At 41.8% G+C, this 18804-nt stretch overlaps 1 protein-coding gene and 7 non-coding genes across 8 annotated transcripts in view; all 8 read right to left on the reverse strand.

Annotated features, from left to right (window-relative positions):
- Positions 1 to 18496, reverse strand: part of spag17 (sperm associated antigen 17) — a 67941-nt gene extending 49445 nt beyond the window's left edge. The window contains exons 1-9 of the mRNA XM_034106600.2: positions 18268 to 18496; positions 17567 to 17707; positions 17379 to 17438; positions 17130 to 17258; positions 16853 to 17021; positions 15724 to 15930; positions 15236 to 15390; positions 14762 to 14908; positions 9611 to 9686 (exon numbers count right to left, since the gene is read on the reverse strand). Of these exons, the coding sequence (XP_033962491.1) occupies positions 9611 to 9686; positions 14762 to 14908; positions 15236 to 15390; positions 15724 to 15930; positions 16853 to 17021; positions 17130 to 17258; positions 17379 to 17438; positions 17567 to 17707; positions 18268 to 18378 (1195 nt within the window). The 5' untranslated portion in view covers positions 18379 to 18496. The remainder of the gene's footprint in view (positions 1 to 9610; positions 9687 to 14761; positions 14909 to 15235; positions 15391 to 15723; positions 15931 to 16852; positions 17022 to 17129; positions 17259 to 17378; positions 17439 to 17566; positions 17708 to 18267) is intronic.
- trnag-gcc (transfer RNA glycine (anticodon GCC)) lies at positions 337 to 407 on the reverse strand. The gene has a single exon. It is a non-coding gene; the product is annotated as a tRNA-Gly (tRNA).
- Positions 3554 to 3624, reverse strand: trnag-gcc (transfer RNA glycine (anticodon GCC)). Its single transcript has one exon. It is a non-coding gene; the product is annotated as a tRNA-Gly (tRNA).
- Positions 5110 to 5180, reverse strand: trnag-gcc (transfer RNA glycine (anticodon GCC)). The gene has a single exon. It is a non-coding gene; the product is annotated as a tRNA-Gly (tRNA).
- trnad-guc (transfer RNA aspartic acid (anticodon GUC)) lies at positions 5408 to 5479 on the reverse strand. The gene has a single exon. It is a non-coding gene; the product is annotated as a tRNA-Asp (tRNA).
- Positions 5606 to 5676, reverse strand: trnag-gcc (transfer RNA glycine (anticodon GCC)). Its single transcript has one exon. It is a non-coding gene; the product is annotated as a tRNA-Gly (tRNA).
- On the reverse strand, positions 9180 to 9251 carry trnad-guc (transfer RNA aspartic acid (anticodon GUC)). The gene has a single exon. It is a non-coding gene; the product is annotated as a tRNA-Asp (tRNA).
- On the reverse strand, positions 9378 to 9448 carry trnag-gcc (transfer RNA glycine (anticodon GCC)). The gene has a single exon. It is a non-coding gene; the product is annotated as a tRNA-Gly (tRNA).
- Positions 18497 to 18804: the final 308 nt, after the last annotated feature.

Consider the following 18804-nt stretch of genomic DNA (forward strand, 5'->3'; position numbering starts at 1 on the left):
AACACCCTCTCTTGTATGCAAGCATGTCAAGGAAACTGTTCGGTGAACTAGTTTTACCATGCAGCCCTGTATGTGATGACTACTTCCATTCTTGCAAGGATAATAAATACATGTATCCTGATATTGAAGACCAAGCCGAGTGATATTTTTCTAACAAAAGTCTTGGGTAGTTTTATGAAATAAAAGAAAAGAAAGAGAAGACCATTCCACTTTTAATTAAATGCACCAAACAGCCTGGTTAAATAGTGCACCCTTCACTCGGACATGTCAGTGTTTATGTCAGTTAAAGTGATGTTGCAGCCTCTTATTCATCCCGCCATGCCTAAAACAATGTGTTGCATTGGCCGGGAATCGAACCCGGGCCTCCCGCGTGGCAGGCGAGAATTCTACCACTGAACCACCAATGCATACGATGTTTCAAAATAAAAGCCCGAAAAATTGAAAAAAACAAGATGGCTTGAGATCTGACAATAAAGCTGTTGGGAAAATACTGAGTATGCTCTTCCAATATTAGAGTAGCACATGATAACAAAGGTCCTACGTAGCTGTGTATGTAACAAGCGGTGTTTCTCAATCTCGAGTAAAGCTGCTCCAGAGCCACTATTTCAAGCATACTACGTCATCGAGTGCCGCCGAAGTACCGTTCCAATGTCCAGCATACTTGGAATTCTACCGAGCCCGGCGTACTTCGTTTGGAGACATGTCGAGGCTGCACATGTGTAGACTCCACGGTCTTAAAATCCCCACAATGCTATGCGCACGGACACATTTCCACAAATCTGTGGCGGAATATGTAAGGCGGGGCTTCTCATGCGATGCACACCTGCACACTTGCTAGCCTGTTCCACTCTTTGTTTTCCAAATGCCAGGAAGTATTCTTGCCTCGCTTCTGAAGCAAGACGCTCGGAAGACATGTGCTACCAAGCAAGCGTACTCGAGATTGAGAAACACCCTCGATGTATGATTACCTAGAAGAGCATCAGGACACACTGGGTGTTTCTCAATGTCGAGGACGCTTCCTTAGTAGGACATGTCTTCCGAATCACTTCCTTCAGAAGCTAGGCAAGAATCCTTCCTGGCATTCGGAAAACGAAGAGTGGAACAGGCGAGCAAATGTGCGTCATATGAGAGGCCCCGCCTTACATTTTTCGCCACAGATTTTGGGAAATTGGTCCGTAAACAAAGCATTGTGGGGATTTTAAGACCGCGGACGGCGCGGAGGATACGCATGTGCAGCCTCGAAATGTCTCGCTACGAAGGACGCCGGGCTCGGTAGAATTCCAAGGAGCCTGGACATTGGAACAGTCCTTTGGCGGGACTTGATGACGTAGCATCCTTGAAATAGTGGCTCTGGAGCAGCTTTCCTTGACATTGAGAAACACCCACTGTTTTAGGAATATGATAGCTATGTGACAACGATTAACATGATGATTCAGACTTTATGATTGGAGATAGACATATGACTGTCATGTTTATTGCTTACGCAGGCCTTAGCTAATCTGAACTAAAACATTGAATACTGCTTTGAACCGGTATTCTGCATCTTGTGACTGAATAACACCCTCTCTTGTATGCAAGCATGTCAAGGAAACTGTTCGGTGAACTAGTTTTACCATGCAGCTCTGTATGTGATGACTACTTCCATTCTTGCAAGGATAATAAATACATGTATCCTGATATTGAAGACCAAGCCGAGTGATATTTTTCTAACAAAAGTCTTGGGTAGTTTTATGAAATAAAAGAAAAGAAAGAGAAGACCATTCCACTTTTAATTAAATGCACCAAACAGCCTGGTTAAATAGTGCACCCTTCACTCGGACATGTCAGTGTTTAAAGGGAAATGGAAACACTTTTCAAACTGCTTTCCATGCGACAATATTACCATTAGGAAATGTATTTATCTAGTCTATTTCCAATGTAAACGATCGAGATACACGAATTTACTTTTTGAAATACGTGCCTAATGACCATGGGCGCTTCCATTGCTCCGGGACTTTTCCAGTGACGTCACTGAGTGGGTACGGCTTCCTGGGCCAAAGCTCAATAACAAACAACATGGCGTGCAATGCACCAGTAGTTTACATTACAAGAAAACGGTCGTCGTCAGGAGTTTATTGTATTGCCCCAGGCTGCACAAATGGATTTTATACAAAGAAGGAAGAAGTACATTTCCATAGGCTGCCACTAAAGGATGAGAAGCTGCTCAAAGTCCAGTCTGGATGCCTGGTTCAATACAAAACATTGGATTTGAAGCCAGGATCTGTTCCCACAATATTCGATTTCTCAACGTATGCAGTCGGGAACACCGACCGTCCCAGCACGTCGGCCGCGCAAGACAATGACAGTGTCAACAAACGTGAAGTTCGAGCCACCAAACGAGTTGCTTCAGCTGCCGAGAGAGAGGTAAATATTGCAGCACTACCAGATTACTAGCTCACACATGTATTTACTGACACAGTGTGACCTTATTAATTAACGCAATCGCGTCCAAACTAAATGGTAGCTATTATTATGACGTACAATAGAGAATTGGGGGTGTTCTATAGCTCAACTAATTAAACTGGCATACACACGCTCATCTGTCGAAAACAGCCCTAAAAAGGCTAGTATTGCTATTGATGGATGGTATTGCAGGACCCAGAGCGCACGGAGCACAGAGTGGACAGCAGATAACGGAATTGCAGTTGTATTGCTTATAGATTATCAGAACATTTCAAAGGGGACACAGCCCCATTGGATATTAACCTATGGATTAACTACATCATCGTTTGTATCGTTGTAATGCCATTGAAGACCAGTTTAGACCAGACAATGAGGAAGGTAAGCCGTTAGCCTGGCGTATGTTAGTACCTAGCACCACTTGTTTTGATGTACGTTTTTGTGGATAACCTCGCGAGTTTGTATCTTTCAGTGTTGAGGTGGGCACCGTTAGATTCTGTGTCTCCTTGCGATCATAAACGATGTGTTGGATGTGCGGCTAGGATAAGTAATAAGGGAGCTAGGAGTGATTTTCGGTGCAGTAATAGGTTAGCATTTGTCGCTCTGGGCTAATTCAGAGGCTCACTGTTAGCATTGTGTTTTTTTTATTTTTTTATTCCGGATCGTATGCCACTCTATTCGACCGAATCGGTTCATAAGCATAGGCCATGGGATGCCTGGTAACTGTAGATGCTTCCACATCAATGTCATCTCCCGACGAATAGTCAAATTCATCGTTCAAAACGTCGATCTCATTGCAAAATTCCTCCATCGCTGCCATATCTGCTACGTTGTGTTGACTTCCGGTGGAGCGAAAACACAGCCAGTGACGTCACCATTTGGGACTCCCCTAATGGCGGCGGCCTGGACCCGGAATTCCCCACCCGGCCGGCAGATAATTAATTTTCTTTTGGCGAGTATTATCATATACAATAAATATTACGATCAATATCCATTGTAAAATGAATAAACTACCGGAATATTATAACTGTAATTGGTGTTTCCTTTCCCCTTTAAGTCAGTTAAAGTGATGTCGCAGCCTCTTATTCATCCCGCCATGCCTAAAACAATGTGTTGCATTGGCCGGGAATCGAACCCGGGCCTCCCGCGTGGCAGGCGAGAATTCTACCACTGAACCACCAATGCATAAGATGTTTCAAAATAAAAGCCCGAAAAATTGAAACAAACAAGATGGCTTGAGATCTGACAATAAAGCTGTTGGGAAAATACTGAGTATGCTCTTCCAATATTAGAGTAGCACATGATAATAAAGGTCCTACGTAGCTGTGTATGTAACAAGGGGTGTTTCTCAATCTCGAGTAAAGCTGCTCCAGAGCCACTATTTCAAGCATACTACGTCATCGAGTGCCGCCGAAGTACAGTTCCAATGTCCAGCATACTTGGAATTCTACCGAGCCCGGCGTACTTCGTTTGGAGACATGTCGAGGCTGCACATGTGTAGACTCCACGGTCTTAAAATCCCCACAATGCTTTGCGCACGGACCAATTTCCACAAATCTGTGGCGGAATATGTAAGGTGGGGCTTCTCATGCGATGCACACCTGCACACTTGCAAGCCTGTTCCACTCTTTGTTTTCCAAATGCCAGGAAGTATTCTTGCCTCGCTTCTGAAGCAAGACGCTCGGAAGACATGTGCTACCAAGCAAGCGTACTCGAGATTGAGAAACACCCTCGATGTATGATTACCTAGAAGAGCATCAGGACACACTGGGTGTTTCTCAATGTCGAGGACGCTTCCTTAGTAGGACATGTCTTCCGAGTCACTTCCTTCAGAAGCTAGGCAAGAATCCTTCCTGGCATTCGGAAAACGAAGAGTGGAACAGGCGAGCAAATGTGCGTCATATGAGAGGCCCCGCCTTACATTTTTCGCCACAGATTTTGGGAAATTGGTCCGTGCGCAAAGCATTGTGGGGATTTTAAGACCGCGGACGGCGCGGAGGATACGCATGTGCAGCCTCGAAATGTCTCGCTACGAAGGACGCCGGGCTCGGTAGAATTCCAAGGAGCCTGGACATTGGAACAGTCCTTTGGCGGGACTTGATGGCGTAGCATCCTTGAAATAGTGGCTCTGGAGCAGCTTTCCTTGACATTGAGAAACACCCACTGTTTTAGGAATATGATAGCTATGTGACAACGATTAACATGATGATTCAGACTTGATGATTGGAGATAGACATATGACTGTCATGTTTATTGCTTACGCAGGCCTTAGCTAATCTGAACTAAAACATTGAATACTGCTTTGAACCGGTATTCTGCATCTTGTGACTGAATAACACCCTCTCTTGTATGCAAGCATGTCAAGGAAACTGTTCGGTGAACTAGTTTTACCATGCAGCTCTGTATGTGATGACTACTTCCATTCTTGCAAGGATAATAAATACATGTATCCTGATATTGAAGACCAAGCCGAGTGATATTTTTCTAACAAAAGTCTTGGGTAGTTTTATGAAATAAAAGAAAAGAAAGAGAAGACCATTCCACTTTTAATTAAATGCACCAAACAGCCTGGTTAAATAGTGCACCCTTCACTCGGACATGTCAGTGTTTAAGTCAGTTAAAGTGATGTCGCAGCCTCTTATTCATCCCGCCATGCCTAAAACAATGTGTTGCATTGGCCGGGAATCGAACCCGGGCCTCCCGCGTGGCAGGCGAGAATTCTACCACTGAACCACCAATGCATAAGATGTTTCAAAATAAAAGCCCGAAAAATTGAAACAAACAAGATGGCTTGAGATCTGACAATAAAGCTGTTGGGAAAATACTGAGTATGCTCTTCCAATATTAGAGTAGCACATGATAACAAAGGTCCTACGTAGCTGTGTATGTAACAAGGGGTGTTTCTCAATCTCGAGTCTAACCTGTGTAGAAAAATATAATAATATTACAAAAATAATATAAATGTTTCCTCCCCGTCGGGGAATTGAACCCCGGTCTCCCGCGTGACAGGCGGGGATACTGACCACTATACTAACGAGGAAGGGATGACATCCAGTCAGTGCAGTTCCCCTTTTATACAATGCGGCGCTGTATCATTAGTTATATAATAAAGTGCATTCATCTGAATGGGTTCTCATTTCATCCCGTCATGCATAAAAGAATGTGTTGCATTGGCCGGGAATCGAACCCGGGCCTCCCGCGTGGCAGGCGAGAATTCTACCACTGAACCACCAATGCATAAAAAGTTTCAAAATACCTTAGAGTAAACTTTCCTGGGGAGGCTGAGTAGTGTGATGCCTCTGTAATTGGCACACATCCTCTGATACCCCTTTCTGAAAAGCGGAACCACCACCCCGGTCTGCCATTCTTTTGGTACTGTTTCCGATTTCCACGCAACGTTGATGAGATGTGTCAACCATGACAGTGTCTCAACACCCAGAGCCTTCAGCATTTCTGGGCGGATCTCATCCACCCCAGGGGCTTTGCCACTGTGGAGTTGTTTGACAACCTCAGTGACCTCCCCCCGGGAGATTGGTGTTGATCCCCTGTCATACTCCAGCTCTGCCTCTACCATAGAGGGCGGAGTTGTCGGGTTCAGGAGTTCCTCAAAGTTTTCCTTCCAACGCTCCAACACTCCATCAGTTGAGGTCAACAACGTCATGTATGTGTTGCTTTCTTTGGGCTTGTTTTCATAGACCTGGGGCCTATGCTACGAAGCTGGTTCAACCTAACCTGGATATGTTTGAGTTAGCCGGTTGGCCTAATCCAAAACATACGCGCTCTCGCTAAACGGTACTACGACGCGGGTTATCAATAGCTCAAGCCAGCCGTGTCCTATCTAGTTAGGTGCGCGTTCACATGAAAGGGGTGGTATCTGGAGCATTCGACCAATCACAAACATGGAGAAGCATATACTGACAGCGCAGCGTCATACTTCCTGAATGAAAAGTGAACTTTAATACTAGTCAAAAATGAAGAAGTTAAACTTTAAACATCCATGACTTAAACACTTTATCCAGGATAAAAGCCACATAGCTGCACCTGCAAGGTGAATACAGCTGGGAACAGAAAAAGTGTTTGAATGCGTACATTAACAGGTTTATGATATCACTGCCCCGTCTAAAACACGATCTGACTTTAATTACATTTGTCTCGAGTGTTTCGTCAACTTAATGTGTTGCTTAAAATAATACTTCTGCATACAGTATGTGACACTGTGAGTGTTGCACGGCCAGATACGGCTCAGCTGACTCAGATAAGGAGATGATACATTATGAAGTGATATGCCGCGGACTGTACTTAATGTACTCTGATCCGGTTACTTATGTTGTGGCAGATATTTAAGTAAGCTTTCTTAACGCTAATGTTATAATAGTCAGATTGCTCTGAAGATGGAGGTGATATTCTATTAATGTTCACGTTCACACAGTCGGTGATTTTTGCCGGCCGTCTTTCCTGCAACGGCAGCTTTTCTGTATTTCCTTTCTCCTGTAATATGACTTGATCGCTTTAAACTCCGCACACTGAGCTCTGATTGGTCAGCAGGCAGTGCTTTCACTGAGTTGAGCTCTTAGCCTGCAACCTAACCTGGTCCCGACCAGGTTAGCTGCTTTGCATATATTACCATGGAGATCTAGCCTGCTAAAAAGAGAACCAGCTTCGGATGACCGGAAAGCCGGAGTTTTCCCTGAATTTAGCCGGCTAAGCGAAAATCCTGCTTCGCAGTATACCCCCCAGGTTGCTTATTTCTCTGAAATCTGGCAACAGAGTGGGCAGGGCGCAGTGTCTAATAGTAGCAGTAAGCTAACGAGAGGCTACGTTCAGCTGGTGACCCGGGAGTCGGGACAGAGAAAATGTCAGGAGTTTGGAAGTATTATAAAATGTAAAGCGAAGGCAGTGTAACAGCCAGATGCAATGTTTGCAAGGCAGAGGTTCCGCGTGGTGGAAAGAACAGAGCTACGTTCAACACGACCAATCTAATACGCTACCTGAGAAACAAACACCAACAACAACACGGCGAGTACACAGCGGCCACTCAGGTAACGGCACTGAAACAACCGACAGTTTCAGAGACTTTTAAAAGGAAAGAGAAACTGCCCCAGAACAGTGAAAAGGCCAACACAATAACAGCCAAGATAGCTGAATTCATCGCGTTGGATGACCAGCCGTTATCTGTTACCTTTTTTTTCTCTTAATGCATTGCATAAAGATCGGATCGGGAAAAATCGGTATCGGCAGATTGTCAAAATCAAATGATCGGAATCGGATCGGGAGCAAAAAAAGGTTATCGGGACATCCCTAATAATCGTGATATCAATTATTGACCCAAATAATCGAGGTTATGATTTTTGCCATAATCGAGCAGCCCTACTAGCAACCCTGTACAAACAAACCCTCAAAGTACTGGACCAGAAACAGCTCCCATCACTGTACCATCATCAACAAGCATAACATTCTGAGTTGGGAAGATTTAATTAAGTATAGGAACATCGTTCGAGTGTACAAAATCCTGCACAATACAGCCCCTCCACCTCTTAACTCATTGGTTACTCAACGTAACAACACCAGACTGACCACTAGAAGCTCCAGACGTGGCGACCTATCAGTCCCATTCAGGAAGAGTACTTTTGGTGAGTCATCATTCTCGGTCACAGCAATACAAAACTGGAACTCTCTACTCACTCGAATCAAAGACATACATACATACATACATACATACATACTACCTTCACAGCTCACTTAAAAACATGGTTCACTGAGAACTACACCTGAACACACTAGTCTTTGTTGAATATGGCGTGTCAGGGCTGGACATTATAAATGGCGCCATGGCCCGTAAGCACTATTTAGACACCTCGGGCCAGCATAATGTACTTTCCACTTGCCCGCTCGGGCCATTAAAAATATTGCTTTTAAAAAAACAAAAACAAAACAGTAAGACATACAATCACATTGTCTTGTGGTATAGGTATTTTGACAACCAATTTTGTTAAATTGTTTAGTTTATTAACGCTACAACATAGCGTTTCGTGAGGCAGTTGTCATTGTTGGATGTTGCAACAGCTGTGCCGCAACCAGGCTCCCGTGCGCTGGAGACTTTTGCGCCACCTAACCATTCGCCAAAATGTTTTTAAAAACACTGGTAACCGGCCAAGCGCCTGGCAAAAAACAATCTTCAAATAAAAGAAAATCACCGGAGGAGTTAAAGGAGAGTAACAGGGAGTATGAGAAGAAGAGGGAGAGAACGTTTCAGCCACACTGGCTTGATGGATGGAGTTGGCTTCAATATGATGATATAAACAAGGTCTTTTGTCGGCTCTGTACATCGATGCCGACCTATGCTGACAAGTAAGTGAAGAGTATAAAAAGTATATTCGCATATAACGTTCGCGTTCACGTATTATTCATACATTTATTTATTTCCTCATTTATGTATTTATTTAATCCTGTATTTATTTATTTTTTCCTGTATTTATTCATACATTTATTTATTTCTGTATTTATTTCCTCATTTATTTATTCCTGTATTTATTTATTCATACATTTATTTACATATTTATTTATTCCTGTATTTATTCATACATTTATTTACACATTTATTTATGTATACTTATGTCATGTTCTGTCCTCCATACCGTCCTCCATATTGCTAAACCGGAAAACCGTGAATGCACCGTTAACTCTTTATAACACCTGTGTAGAAAAATATAATAATATTACAAAAATAACATAAATGTTTCCTCCCCGTCGGGGAATTGAACCCCGGTCTCCCGCGTGACAGGCGGGGATACTGACCACTATACTAACGAGGAAGGGATGAGATCCACTCAGTGCAGTTCCCATTTTATAGAATGCGGCGCTGTATCATTAGTTATATAATAAAGTGCATTCATCTGAATATGTTCTCATTTCATCCCGTCATGCATAAAAGAATGTGTTGCATTGGCCGGGAATCGAACCCGGGCCTCCCGCGTGGCAGGCGAGAATTCTACCACTGAACCACCAATGCATAACATTTTTCAAAATAAAAGCCTTTAAAAATGAAACCATGAAGATAGCTTGAGATCTGAAAAATATTCCTTGGGAAGGTTGATGAAATAAAATAAAAATAAAGAGCAGACAATTCTACTCTTACATGCACCAACAGCCTGATTATAGAAAAAAGTTTAACCTTGGTCTGGTGGAGTTTCCTCTCGCACAAATTTCTTCTTGGAGCGTGGAGTAACGGGGAGAGGGGTTGGCACAACCTGGCACAAGAAAAACAAACAAAATAAACAAATATTTGATTGATATCCCATATTTAAGATACTGCATACATTCCTGCTGTCGCCCTCTAGTGGTTGCAGATGTAATTTATTACAGAAATAGAAACAGGCTTCATCAAGAAAAATTGTTTAAGGTAGACATCAGCAAAATTAGGCAAAAACATCAACCACACAAAATTGAAAAACCTATTAAAATAAAGAAATGCTAAATCATGGGTTGGCTAAGTAGCTGTTGCATGAGGCCAATTTAGACTAAAAAACGGCTGAGACTCATCGAAATATTGCCAATGAACACATAATGTGTTTTACAGGTAAATAATTATTAGTAACATCGTTTTCCATCCTCAAGGCAAAACAAATAAATATTGCACATAGAAATAGACATAGACCCGTTCATTCTCCAGCCCTCCTGCAGGTGCCACGTGTCTGAGTGAGTTGGCTGGCCCACTTTAGAGTAAAAAACATCGTGAATACTTTAAAATGTTCAACATGCGATGCAATACAGTAATATCAGGGTAAAGCCCAGTGGCGTTTTCTCCTGGAGGCCAAGGGAAGCCAGGCTTCCCCTGTTTTTTCGGATTGTAGTTATAATTTTAATAAATAAATAAAAACACTTCGTTTAGTTTCGGAAATTCTTTGTTGTGTGTTGCTACCAGCCCGTCTCTCCCCCATTCTCATTGAGTATTTTACAAAGAGTGAAACAGCAGATTGCACTCTCTGTTGCGAGAGGAGGCCAGCCGAAATTGGCTTCCCTTGGTGAAAAAAAATGGAGGGATTGACCAATCAGATAAGGCTCACCTCATGCCCCTGCCAACCTGTGATTAGTCAGGGCCATGTCAAGGGAAGCCAGAAGAGGCTGGCTTTCCTTGCCTCACAACCCAATCAAATCGCATCAACTTAGTGTTGCAGTGACGCGTCCTAAAACCCGGAAGTAAGCTGCGCTCGGTTTCCCTCGACAAAAAGCAAGCCCCCAGGAAGTGCGCCGGAGTCTGATGAGAATATTCGTGCTGGTCAAACGGCGGTACTACACTTCCTTTAGGTTAACGCGATAATTTTGACAGCACTAGTTCTTTTATTTGGGGTTAAGTATATTGTCAGAATAAGTGAGAAATGGATTTAACTTCTGTTAGACAGCTATCAAACTGAATACATATTTACTGTGAATGTATGCAAAAATGTATGGCATATGGCTGTCTAACAGAAGTTACATTCATTTCTCACTTATTCTGACAATGTACTTAACCCCAAATAAAAGAACCCAATAAAAAGAGTTGTTAAATAATAGTGAAGTCACGTTGTAATAACAATAACTTATCTCTCTCGGTTTTTCTTTTTGAGCTTTGCTAAAAGCCACTGTGTCAACTGTCCATCGTGGGTTGCCGTCCGGAGTTGTCCAATATGGCGGACCATCTCGCACATGCGCAGTACCGATCGGGCAGGGGGACGGATCGGGTAGTGACAACGTGTACGCAAATTCACGTGCTTAATGTGAACGAGCCTTTTGGGCGGCGTGGTGAAAGTTGCGCATGCTCTGAGTGCACATATGGGTACTTCTCAGGCATGCCGGGTAATCTGTGACGTTTTGCTCTCTCAAAAGTTGGGCCATTTTGTCATCATGCGCCATTGAGCAACTGTCATAGGAATGAATGAGGCCCCGCCTCCCACGCTGTATCCAGTTCTTATTATACATCCATGACAAAAAGGCAATGGGATTTCTCCATAGGATTTTGGAAAATAGCTCGAAATAAGGTCAGTGGAAAACGAACCTGTTAGATAAATGCACGTTTGGTTCAGTCGGATAATATCCACATGTCTACCCTACTTTTATAATTTTCGAATCATAAAACTAATCGATAGAAGATAGATTGTCACTGCACCACTCTCACCGCCGTTAGAAAGTAGCAAGCAACTGAAGCAAGTGCAATTATGGAGGGTGGCGATTTGGAGTATTTAATCAAAAATAATTGTTCTAAACTTCCGCTACAGCAGCAACAACAAATAAAATCTGATGACAGGCCAATGCCCAAACTGGAGCTGTGTACACAGCGAGGAAAAAGGGAGGGTATCGGACGTAAAACGTTAAAGGTCTCCTGATTTAGTTTGTGAATGAATGCTTATTAGAGTTTCGGCTGGAGAGTGCGTGCAGACCTGTCGGTTAGATAACAGGCTAACAGTCCTGCATCTGTATGATACAAATGTGTGTAAAATGATACCGGGTGCTGTAATCACTCATCTGGTTACGTTATTACATTGACCACCACACTCCCGACCCAAAAGAAAGGACGTATTATTGGTTTCCCCTAATTTTTTTCCCACGCCACGCTACTGGTAAAGCCACTTGAACAAATTATCAAATCTAAAAAACACCTTTTGAATGATGAACAAATTGAAGACACGCAGAATTACGCAATGGGTCGGCTAATTAGCTGCTGTGTAGTACCAACTACCAGGGCCGGCCCTCGGCATAGGCAGTATAGGCGAATGCTAAGGGCGCATCAACCCATAGGGGGCGCCAAAAATTGGGGAGAAAAAAAAGTTAGAAATTATTATTATTTTTTTTTTTACATTTCATAACAGCAATCAATTGTTGGATCAACAAAGTACATCTTATTATCTTATACTAACAGAACTACGCCTATATTGCGTACAGTGCCCATAAACTATGGCACACACCCCCCAAAAAATCAAGTTGAACTGCCCCAGCCCCAGTAAAAACCAGAGGTTTATGTGAAATTGTTCTTTTTTTTTTTTAAATAATGGTTTTAGTTTGCAATTATAGGTTTTAATTTTGTATTTGTGTTCATTTAAAATAAATCAAACTCCCAAAAAAACGTATGCAGCTTCTGTGTGCTTTTATTAACATTGAATTTATTGTGTAAGCGGCCGCGGGGGGGGGGAGAGCTTTAGAGAGCTCTCTCCTGAAAGACTGAGAGGCTCTGATAACCTCAGCTCAGTGAGGTAAAGGCACACCTTTATATGATTATTATAGTTATAAAAAAATAAGAGAATAAATGAAAAACAGGTATAAAATACTGACAGTACAAAAAAGTTGTTAATAAACAAGAATACAGTTTAAAAGGGGAGTGATTTGTAAAATATCCATAAAGAAAAAGAAAATCTGCTTCCAGTTCTGTTTCATCTCGGTGTGGAGATGTATCCATAGATCTCTTAATGTTGCTCTCAAAGTACACCAGATTGATGCTTTTAACTTCAATATTTTAAAAAAAAAGTCTTCCCGGGGTAGCATGCCCCCGGACCCCCCTAGAGGAGGTGAGGTCCCCCCCTTACTTGAATCATGTTCAAATGGATAGGATACTAAATACAGTTGCACGGATATTGTGTCCATATCTTTCTGTTTTGGTGGTCATGCCACAACCGTGCATGCGCGAGTCATAGTGAGTGTGCATTTTGGGGAGGGGGGGAGCGCGCCAGCTATAATCTTGCCTCGGGCAGCAAATTGGTCAGGGCCGGCCCTGCCAACTACCACCAAAAAAACATCTAATACTCGACGAAATCTTAACAATTAACTTAGAATTATAACAGGAAATGTCTTTAAAAGGTTAATAAACTGACAGTTTCCTCAGTGCAAAACAACCAAAATGAAGCGTAAATGGGGAGCCTGTTAATTGTCGACCAGCACTGCAGGCACCACGATGTGTGAGCGACGTAGCTGCCTGGCACTTTTTCCACTTCAAAAACATCGTGCAGATAACTAAAAACTAGCAACAGGTAATTCAATACTATCATATGATGAGGCAAAAACTATTATTTCTGTTAAACACATTACCCTGCCACACAACTAATGAATTATGAACTAAATGGAGGAAGGCTGAAACGCGGCATTGGGTCCGCTAATAGCTGTGGCGTCATACGAATTAACACCCAAACACGTTTAAAACTCGACGAAATCTTAAAATTATACTTAGAATTACGACAGAAACATGACGTGCATATAACTAATAACTAGCAACAGGTGATTCAATACAGTCATGAGGCAAAAGCTATTTTGTGTTAAACACATAAACCAACTAAAAAAAACATGTACAACCTGGATGAAGGCAGAAACACGGCAGGCTAATTAGCTGTGGCGTCATACCAATTTACAGCAAAATACGTTTAAAACTCGACGAAATCTTAACAACGAACTTAATATTATTACAGAAAAGGCATTTAGCAGGTAAATAACAAGTACTTACATAGTTTCCTCAATGCAAACAACCAAGAAAAACGCACATGAGAGCTGTCCTGTTAATTATCCACCATTACTGCAGGTATCAACCTTTATATATAGCCTACAGTCTACTCTATGGTATCAAGGAGTGTCTGAGTGAAGGAGCATGCTTTCCGTTTCACTTCTGTTTTAGTCCACTAGATGGCACTGCTGTGCTTTGAAACACTTTTTTAACTACTCTAGTACATAATGAACATGTACTTGGCAACATTTTAATGTACCAATCAATATTAGGGTGAAGAAAAACACATATAACCATCACTGACTGATTCCTCAAATATGAACGTTTGCAGTTTCTCTAGAAGTTCTTTGAGTTTTTCAATGTTAGTCAACAAAACAAGGCATGAATTTGCAACCTCGAACTTTGGGAAAGTGCAGTGGACCCAAATAAAACGGCAAATGAAGGTTACAATGAACAACAAAAGTGTCAACAAAATCTAGAAATACATTTAAGAAATGTATGTCATGTATGTTTAATATCAACTTTCATAAATCTATGTAGGCCTTTAATTATTTCTGAATAGTGAAATAATTCTTTTTATTTATAATATAATTATATGTATGTATGATTACATGTATTTCCATATGTGTTTATTCTTGTATTTATGCAATGATACTTAAGTATTTCTTCTTCCCCCATACCCGCCATCAAAGTCTCAACTAAATGTATAACTGGGGTTACAGTGTACATTTTACTACCAATGAACAATGCCTTGTGTAAAGTGGCCTCTCAGCAGCATCCCCAGTGGACTGTTGTACATGGCACTGACTGAACTGTTTGTTGCTAGGTATACTGACTGGTGTGTAAATGTGTGTAAATGTGTACCTCTGCAGGCTCAGCATCCATCACAACAACAGTGGGTACACTGAAGAGTTCCATGTTATCCAGGTAGTGCTGATGTTGTAGGCGCCAGTTCAGACAGTCATAGATGAGATTGGCCACACCTTCAAAGATTTGGTTTCCAATCTCCAGCTGGACACACAGTCAAAATCAAGTCCCAGAAAATGTGATTATAAAACATTAAAAGCTAGAGACAGTAAACAAAAAAAAAGACAGATACTGTAGAGAAGGCCTTGAAAATGATCAAAAAAAGAATAGTGTTAAATATTCTACACAATGAAATCAACAAAAAAATAATGAGGGATCGATTTCAAACCTTCTATATCTTGTAGGACCACAAATGACATGCCCACACTCACAATCCACACACAGACCTTTTACAGCATACAGTGCAATGGTAAAGAGCAGGCTTCATTGAGAATATATTGAAACGGAAAGAAATTGTCAGGCCCAACTCACCTTAGCGTCAGGGTTCTGTGTGTGAGAACTGAGATCTGGAGCAGTGTAGCTAAGTTGAACCACATCATGGAGCTTGGATTGGGGAGGCCCGCTGTCCAAAACTGGTCTCAGACCGGACCAGAATAAATCCAACTCTGCACGACCATGAACTTCTGCTGCAGGCATACACAAAAGAAAATATATTTATGTTGATAACAACACATAATACATTGGAAAAATAAGATATAGAGTCCTGACTGCAAGGACATTTTGTATTGCAGATACTCAGCTCTATGGCGAGCAAAAGTTATTTTACATACACATTCTGTTCAGCAAGATAATGATCATCCTTAATTTTATGATTAAGTCAAATCATTTGCCAGAAGTAAAAAACTAACATTATAGCTTGTAAACAAAACAGAAGCATGATTTATTTATAGTCTTATGTACTTGTAAAAGCATGTAAAAGTGCCTTATTAAGTGCTTACTGAATACCGAAGGCCCTTTACCTGAATCCAAAACTGGAGAAGTTGTCTGCTCATTGCCCCCAAAGGGACTTTCTTCCTGCTGCTCCTCAGAAGTTTGTGTGTGCTCCGAACACAATTTAATGACATTGGCTACATGAACACCTAAGGCATCAAGTGCTCCAATCAGGTGGGGCTGAAAGAAGCCGAGCAGCAGGATGTAGTGTTGAGGTCCATCCTCTGGCTCGTCATCTATGCCCAGACACACAAGTTAATTCATCATAAACACCTACAATTATATACTGCAGACGTAGGTGGAAGCCAAAGTCGTCTTGTGCATTGCAGTATTTTCTCACAATGTTAGCACAGACATTCAAGGTTCAAGGCTTTTATTAGTCATACATACATAGCTACAGTCAAGGGTGTAACTTTGGTTTGAGAAGTGGGGGGGACACAAAACAGGGGGTCCTCCGCAATGAAACATTGTTCTCGTTTTAATTCCATTTCCTGCCTTTCTACAAATATATTGGGGACTATGGTGTTAACTAATCCAAGAAAAATGTGTAGTGTAATGAGTGCGCACACTTATCTAGTATGTGAGCCTGTTTTATTTGTGATGACCTCACATCCTCTAGGGGGGGGGCTTCTAATCTCTGTTAGCTCCGAGCTAGCACCAGATGCTAACAACAGCCCCCGTAACTCTCTCTGTCTCTGTCTCTCTCTCTAGAGGTTTCTCAATTATTAAATGTCCCCTCCTCGACTCCTATCCTCGATACTTAGTCCCGCCCACAGGAGATGTGAGCGAAGGACTGAGGAGGGGAACCGAGGAGAGAGGAGGGGAAGCAGCAGGCGGTTAGAGAAATGAGAACTCCTCTCCTCTGAGCGGTCATTTTAAAGAGACGTCCATTAATGATGACAGGAGGCACAGCAGCCCTTGATGGACAGATGTGTTCATGATGACTTATATATAATACATATATAATAATAAACACATTTGAAAAATGGGGGGGACACAAACGGGATTTTGAAAAGTGGAGGGGACATGTCCCCCCTGTCCCCAGTGGAAATTACGCCCATGGCTGCAGTGTAGTTATGACGATGAAAATCTTAGGTCCCAGGCTACTCCAACAGTGCAACACAATAAAACAGATGTGGTTGAAATTTCAATTTTTACCTATATACTTCGGTGGCTCAACATCATCCCTGCGTTTTAGCTTTGTCTTTTTCTCCTTGGAGGGTCCCACAGGTGAGGGTGGGCTCTTCCCCTTTTTGTCAGTGACTTTAGCCCCTCCTTTGTCCTTGTTGACAGAGGGAGGATCAACGTTTGCCTTCTCCTCCTCAGCCTTAAAAATATGCGGAAAAATTCAATTGATTCTTCCTCTATAGTCTGTATAACATTGATTAAAAAAAGTCACTCCAATTGTATTAATATCTCCTGATTTTTTCCTCACCTGCTCGGCTTCCCTCCTCTGCTGATCATTGGCTTTGATTTGTAGCAGCTGGAACTTCAGTATATTTGCCATCAGGTCACAAGGAATCTCATCTCCTGCATCCAGGATCACCTTCGCTGGCTCTGTAACCTACTCAAGACATCACGTCACAAGGAGACACACAGGAGGAATTAAGCACACAAACACCCAATCAGAAGACACTGACTGACTGAAACAAAACACATTAAAAACCTTTATTCCAAAGCCCACCTCATAAAACACGGGGGCTTCATCAGGTCGTTTTGCTTTGGGATTCCCCAGTTCATGGATCTGTAAAACGTTTGGAAAGGAATGAAATCTCATTTGACGAAATACAAGGTATTAAGAGTTAATGACTGCAGAGTTCTACAAAAATACAATAAACACAGTTTCTGGAACTTGATCTGAACTAAAACTACCTTTGCAACGGTGCTTTCCCAGGTCAACAAGCTGAAAAGTTTGCGCTGTGGTTTCTGTGCAGCCACAGACAAAGCCTGGGTCAGCTTCTCCTCCTCTGGACTTCTCCCGACCACCAGAGACACACAGGCTTGCCATGACTCCTGGAAATGGTATTGAAGAAAAACAAGAAAATTAAAAAATACATAATCCAAGTAAAAAACCACACTGTGTCACTGATTTCACATCATCCTTCTCCTTAATTAACAAGGTTCACCCTCAAAGTAAAAGCTTACATGTTTATATTTTGTGCATTTTCTTATAGGCTACGTTCTTATTATACATCCATAGCTACGTCTTATTCAGGTGACAAATGTTGCAGGAAGTTTGTTTGTTTGTTTGTTTGTTTGTCTACACAATTTTCACCAAATAACCTAATTACCTTGTTAACGTTACTTAACATGTATCAATGAGCAAATTGCAGGATATAAACCCAGTTTAAATCCCTTGTTCTACTTAAAATGAAGCGCTATTAACATTAAACAATGTAACGTAAATGTTAGCTAGCTAGCTACTAAGGACCATGTCAAAGTTAGCTAACTACCGCGCGTAGCCAGCAAATTAGGACTCTAAAAGTTATAATATGTAATGAAAGATACCTTTACTGTACACACAAATAAACAGTACGTTAAACAGAAAAAAGGAAGCGAGTGAAAAGAAAAACCTCTTCAAACGGAGCTCTGCTGAGACCAGCCTCCCAGTTCTTGCCGACAGCTGAGGCACCAGAAGCATTGGGCTTTTTGGCTGAGCCCTTCTTAGCTGCTTTAGGTGGCATTTTCACTCAGTGACAATTATTCAAACTTGAAACAACGCAGAACATTACAAAAAATAGTCCTAAACCTACCAGGGCACTTATCTAACTAAGCTTCCTAAAAACGGCAAGTTAGTTTATCGTTTAGCGTCGCCTGGTGCATGTGTTGCCCCTGGCAACAGCAAGGACACCTGTCAAGTTGAGACATAAGGCCTACTTTTCCTGTAAACTTTCAAAATAAAAGCATGTGGGTTTCCTGATTGTTTGACAAAGCAATATCGAAGATTAACAACTCTATCTTTTTGGTAGTGAATATCCCTTAACAACAATTCAATAATAACATTGAAATAAATAACATCTGTTGTGGTTTATAAGTCAATTATTCATTATATCCACTGGATGGCAGTGTTATCTCTATACGTTTATTCTTTAGCTATAATGATGCACCCA

The sequence above is a fragment of the Pseudochaenichthys georgianus genome, chromosome 18 (genome assembly GCF_902827115.2).
Source record: "Pseudochaenichthys georgianus chromosome 18, fPseGeo1.2, whole genome shotgun sequence".
Taxonomy (NCBI): Eukaryota; Metazoa; Chordata; class Actinopteri; order Perciformes; family Channichthyidae; genus Pseudochaenichthys; species Pseudochaenichthys georgianus.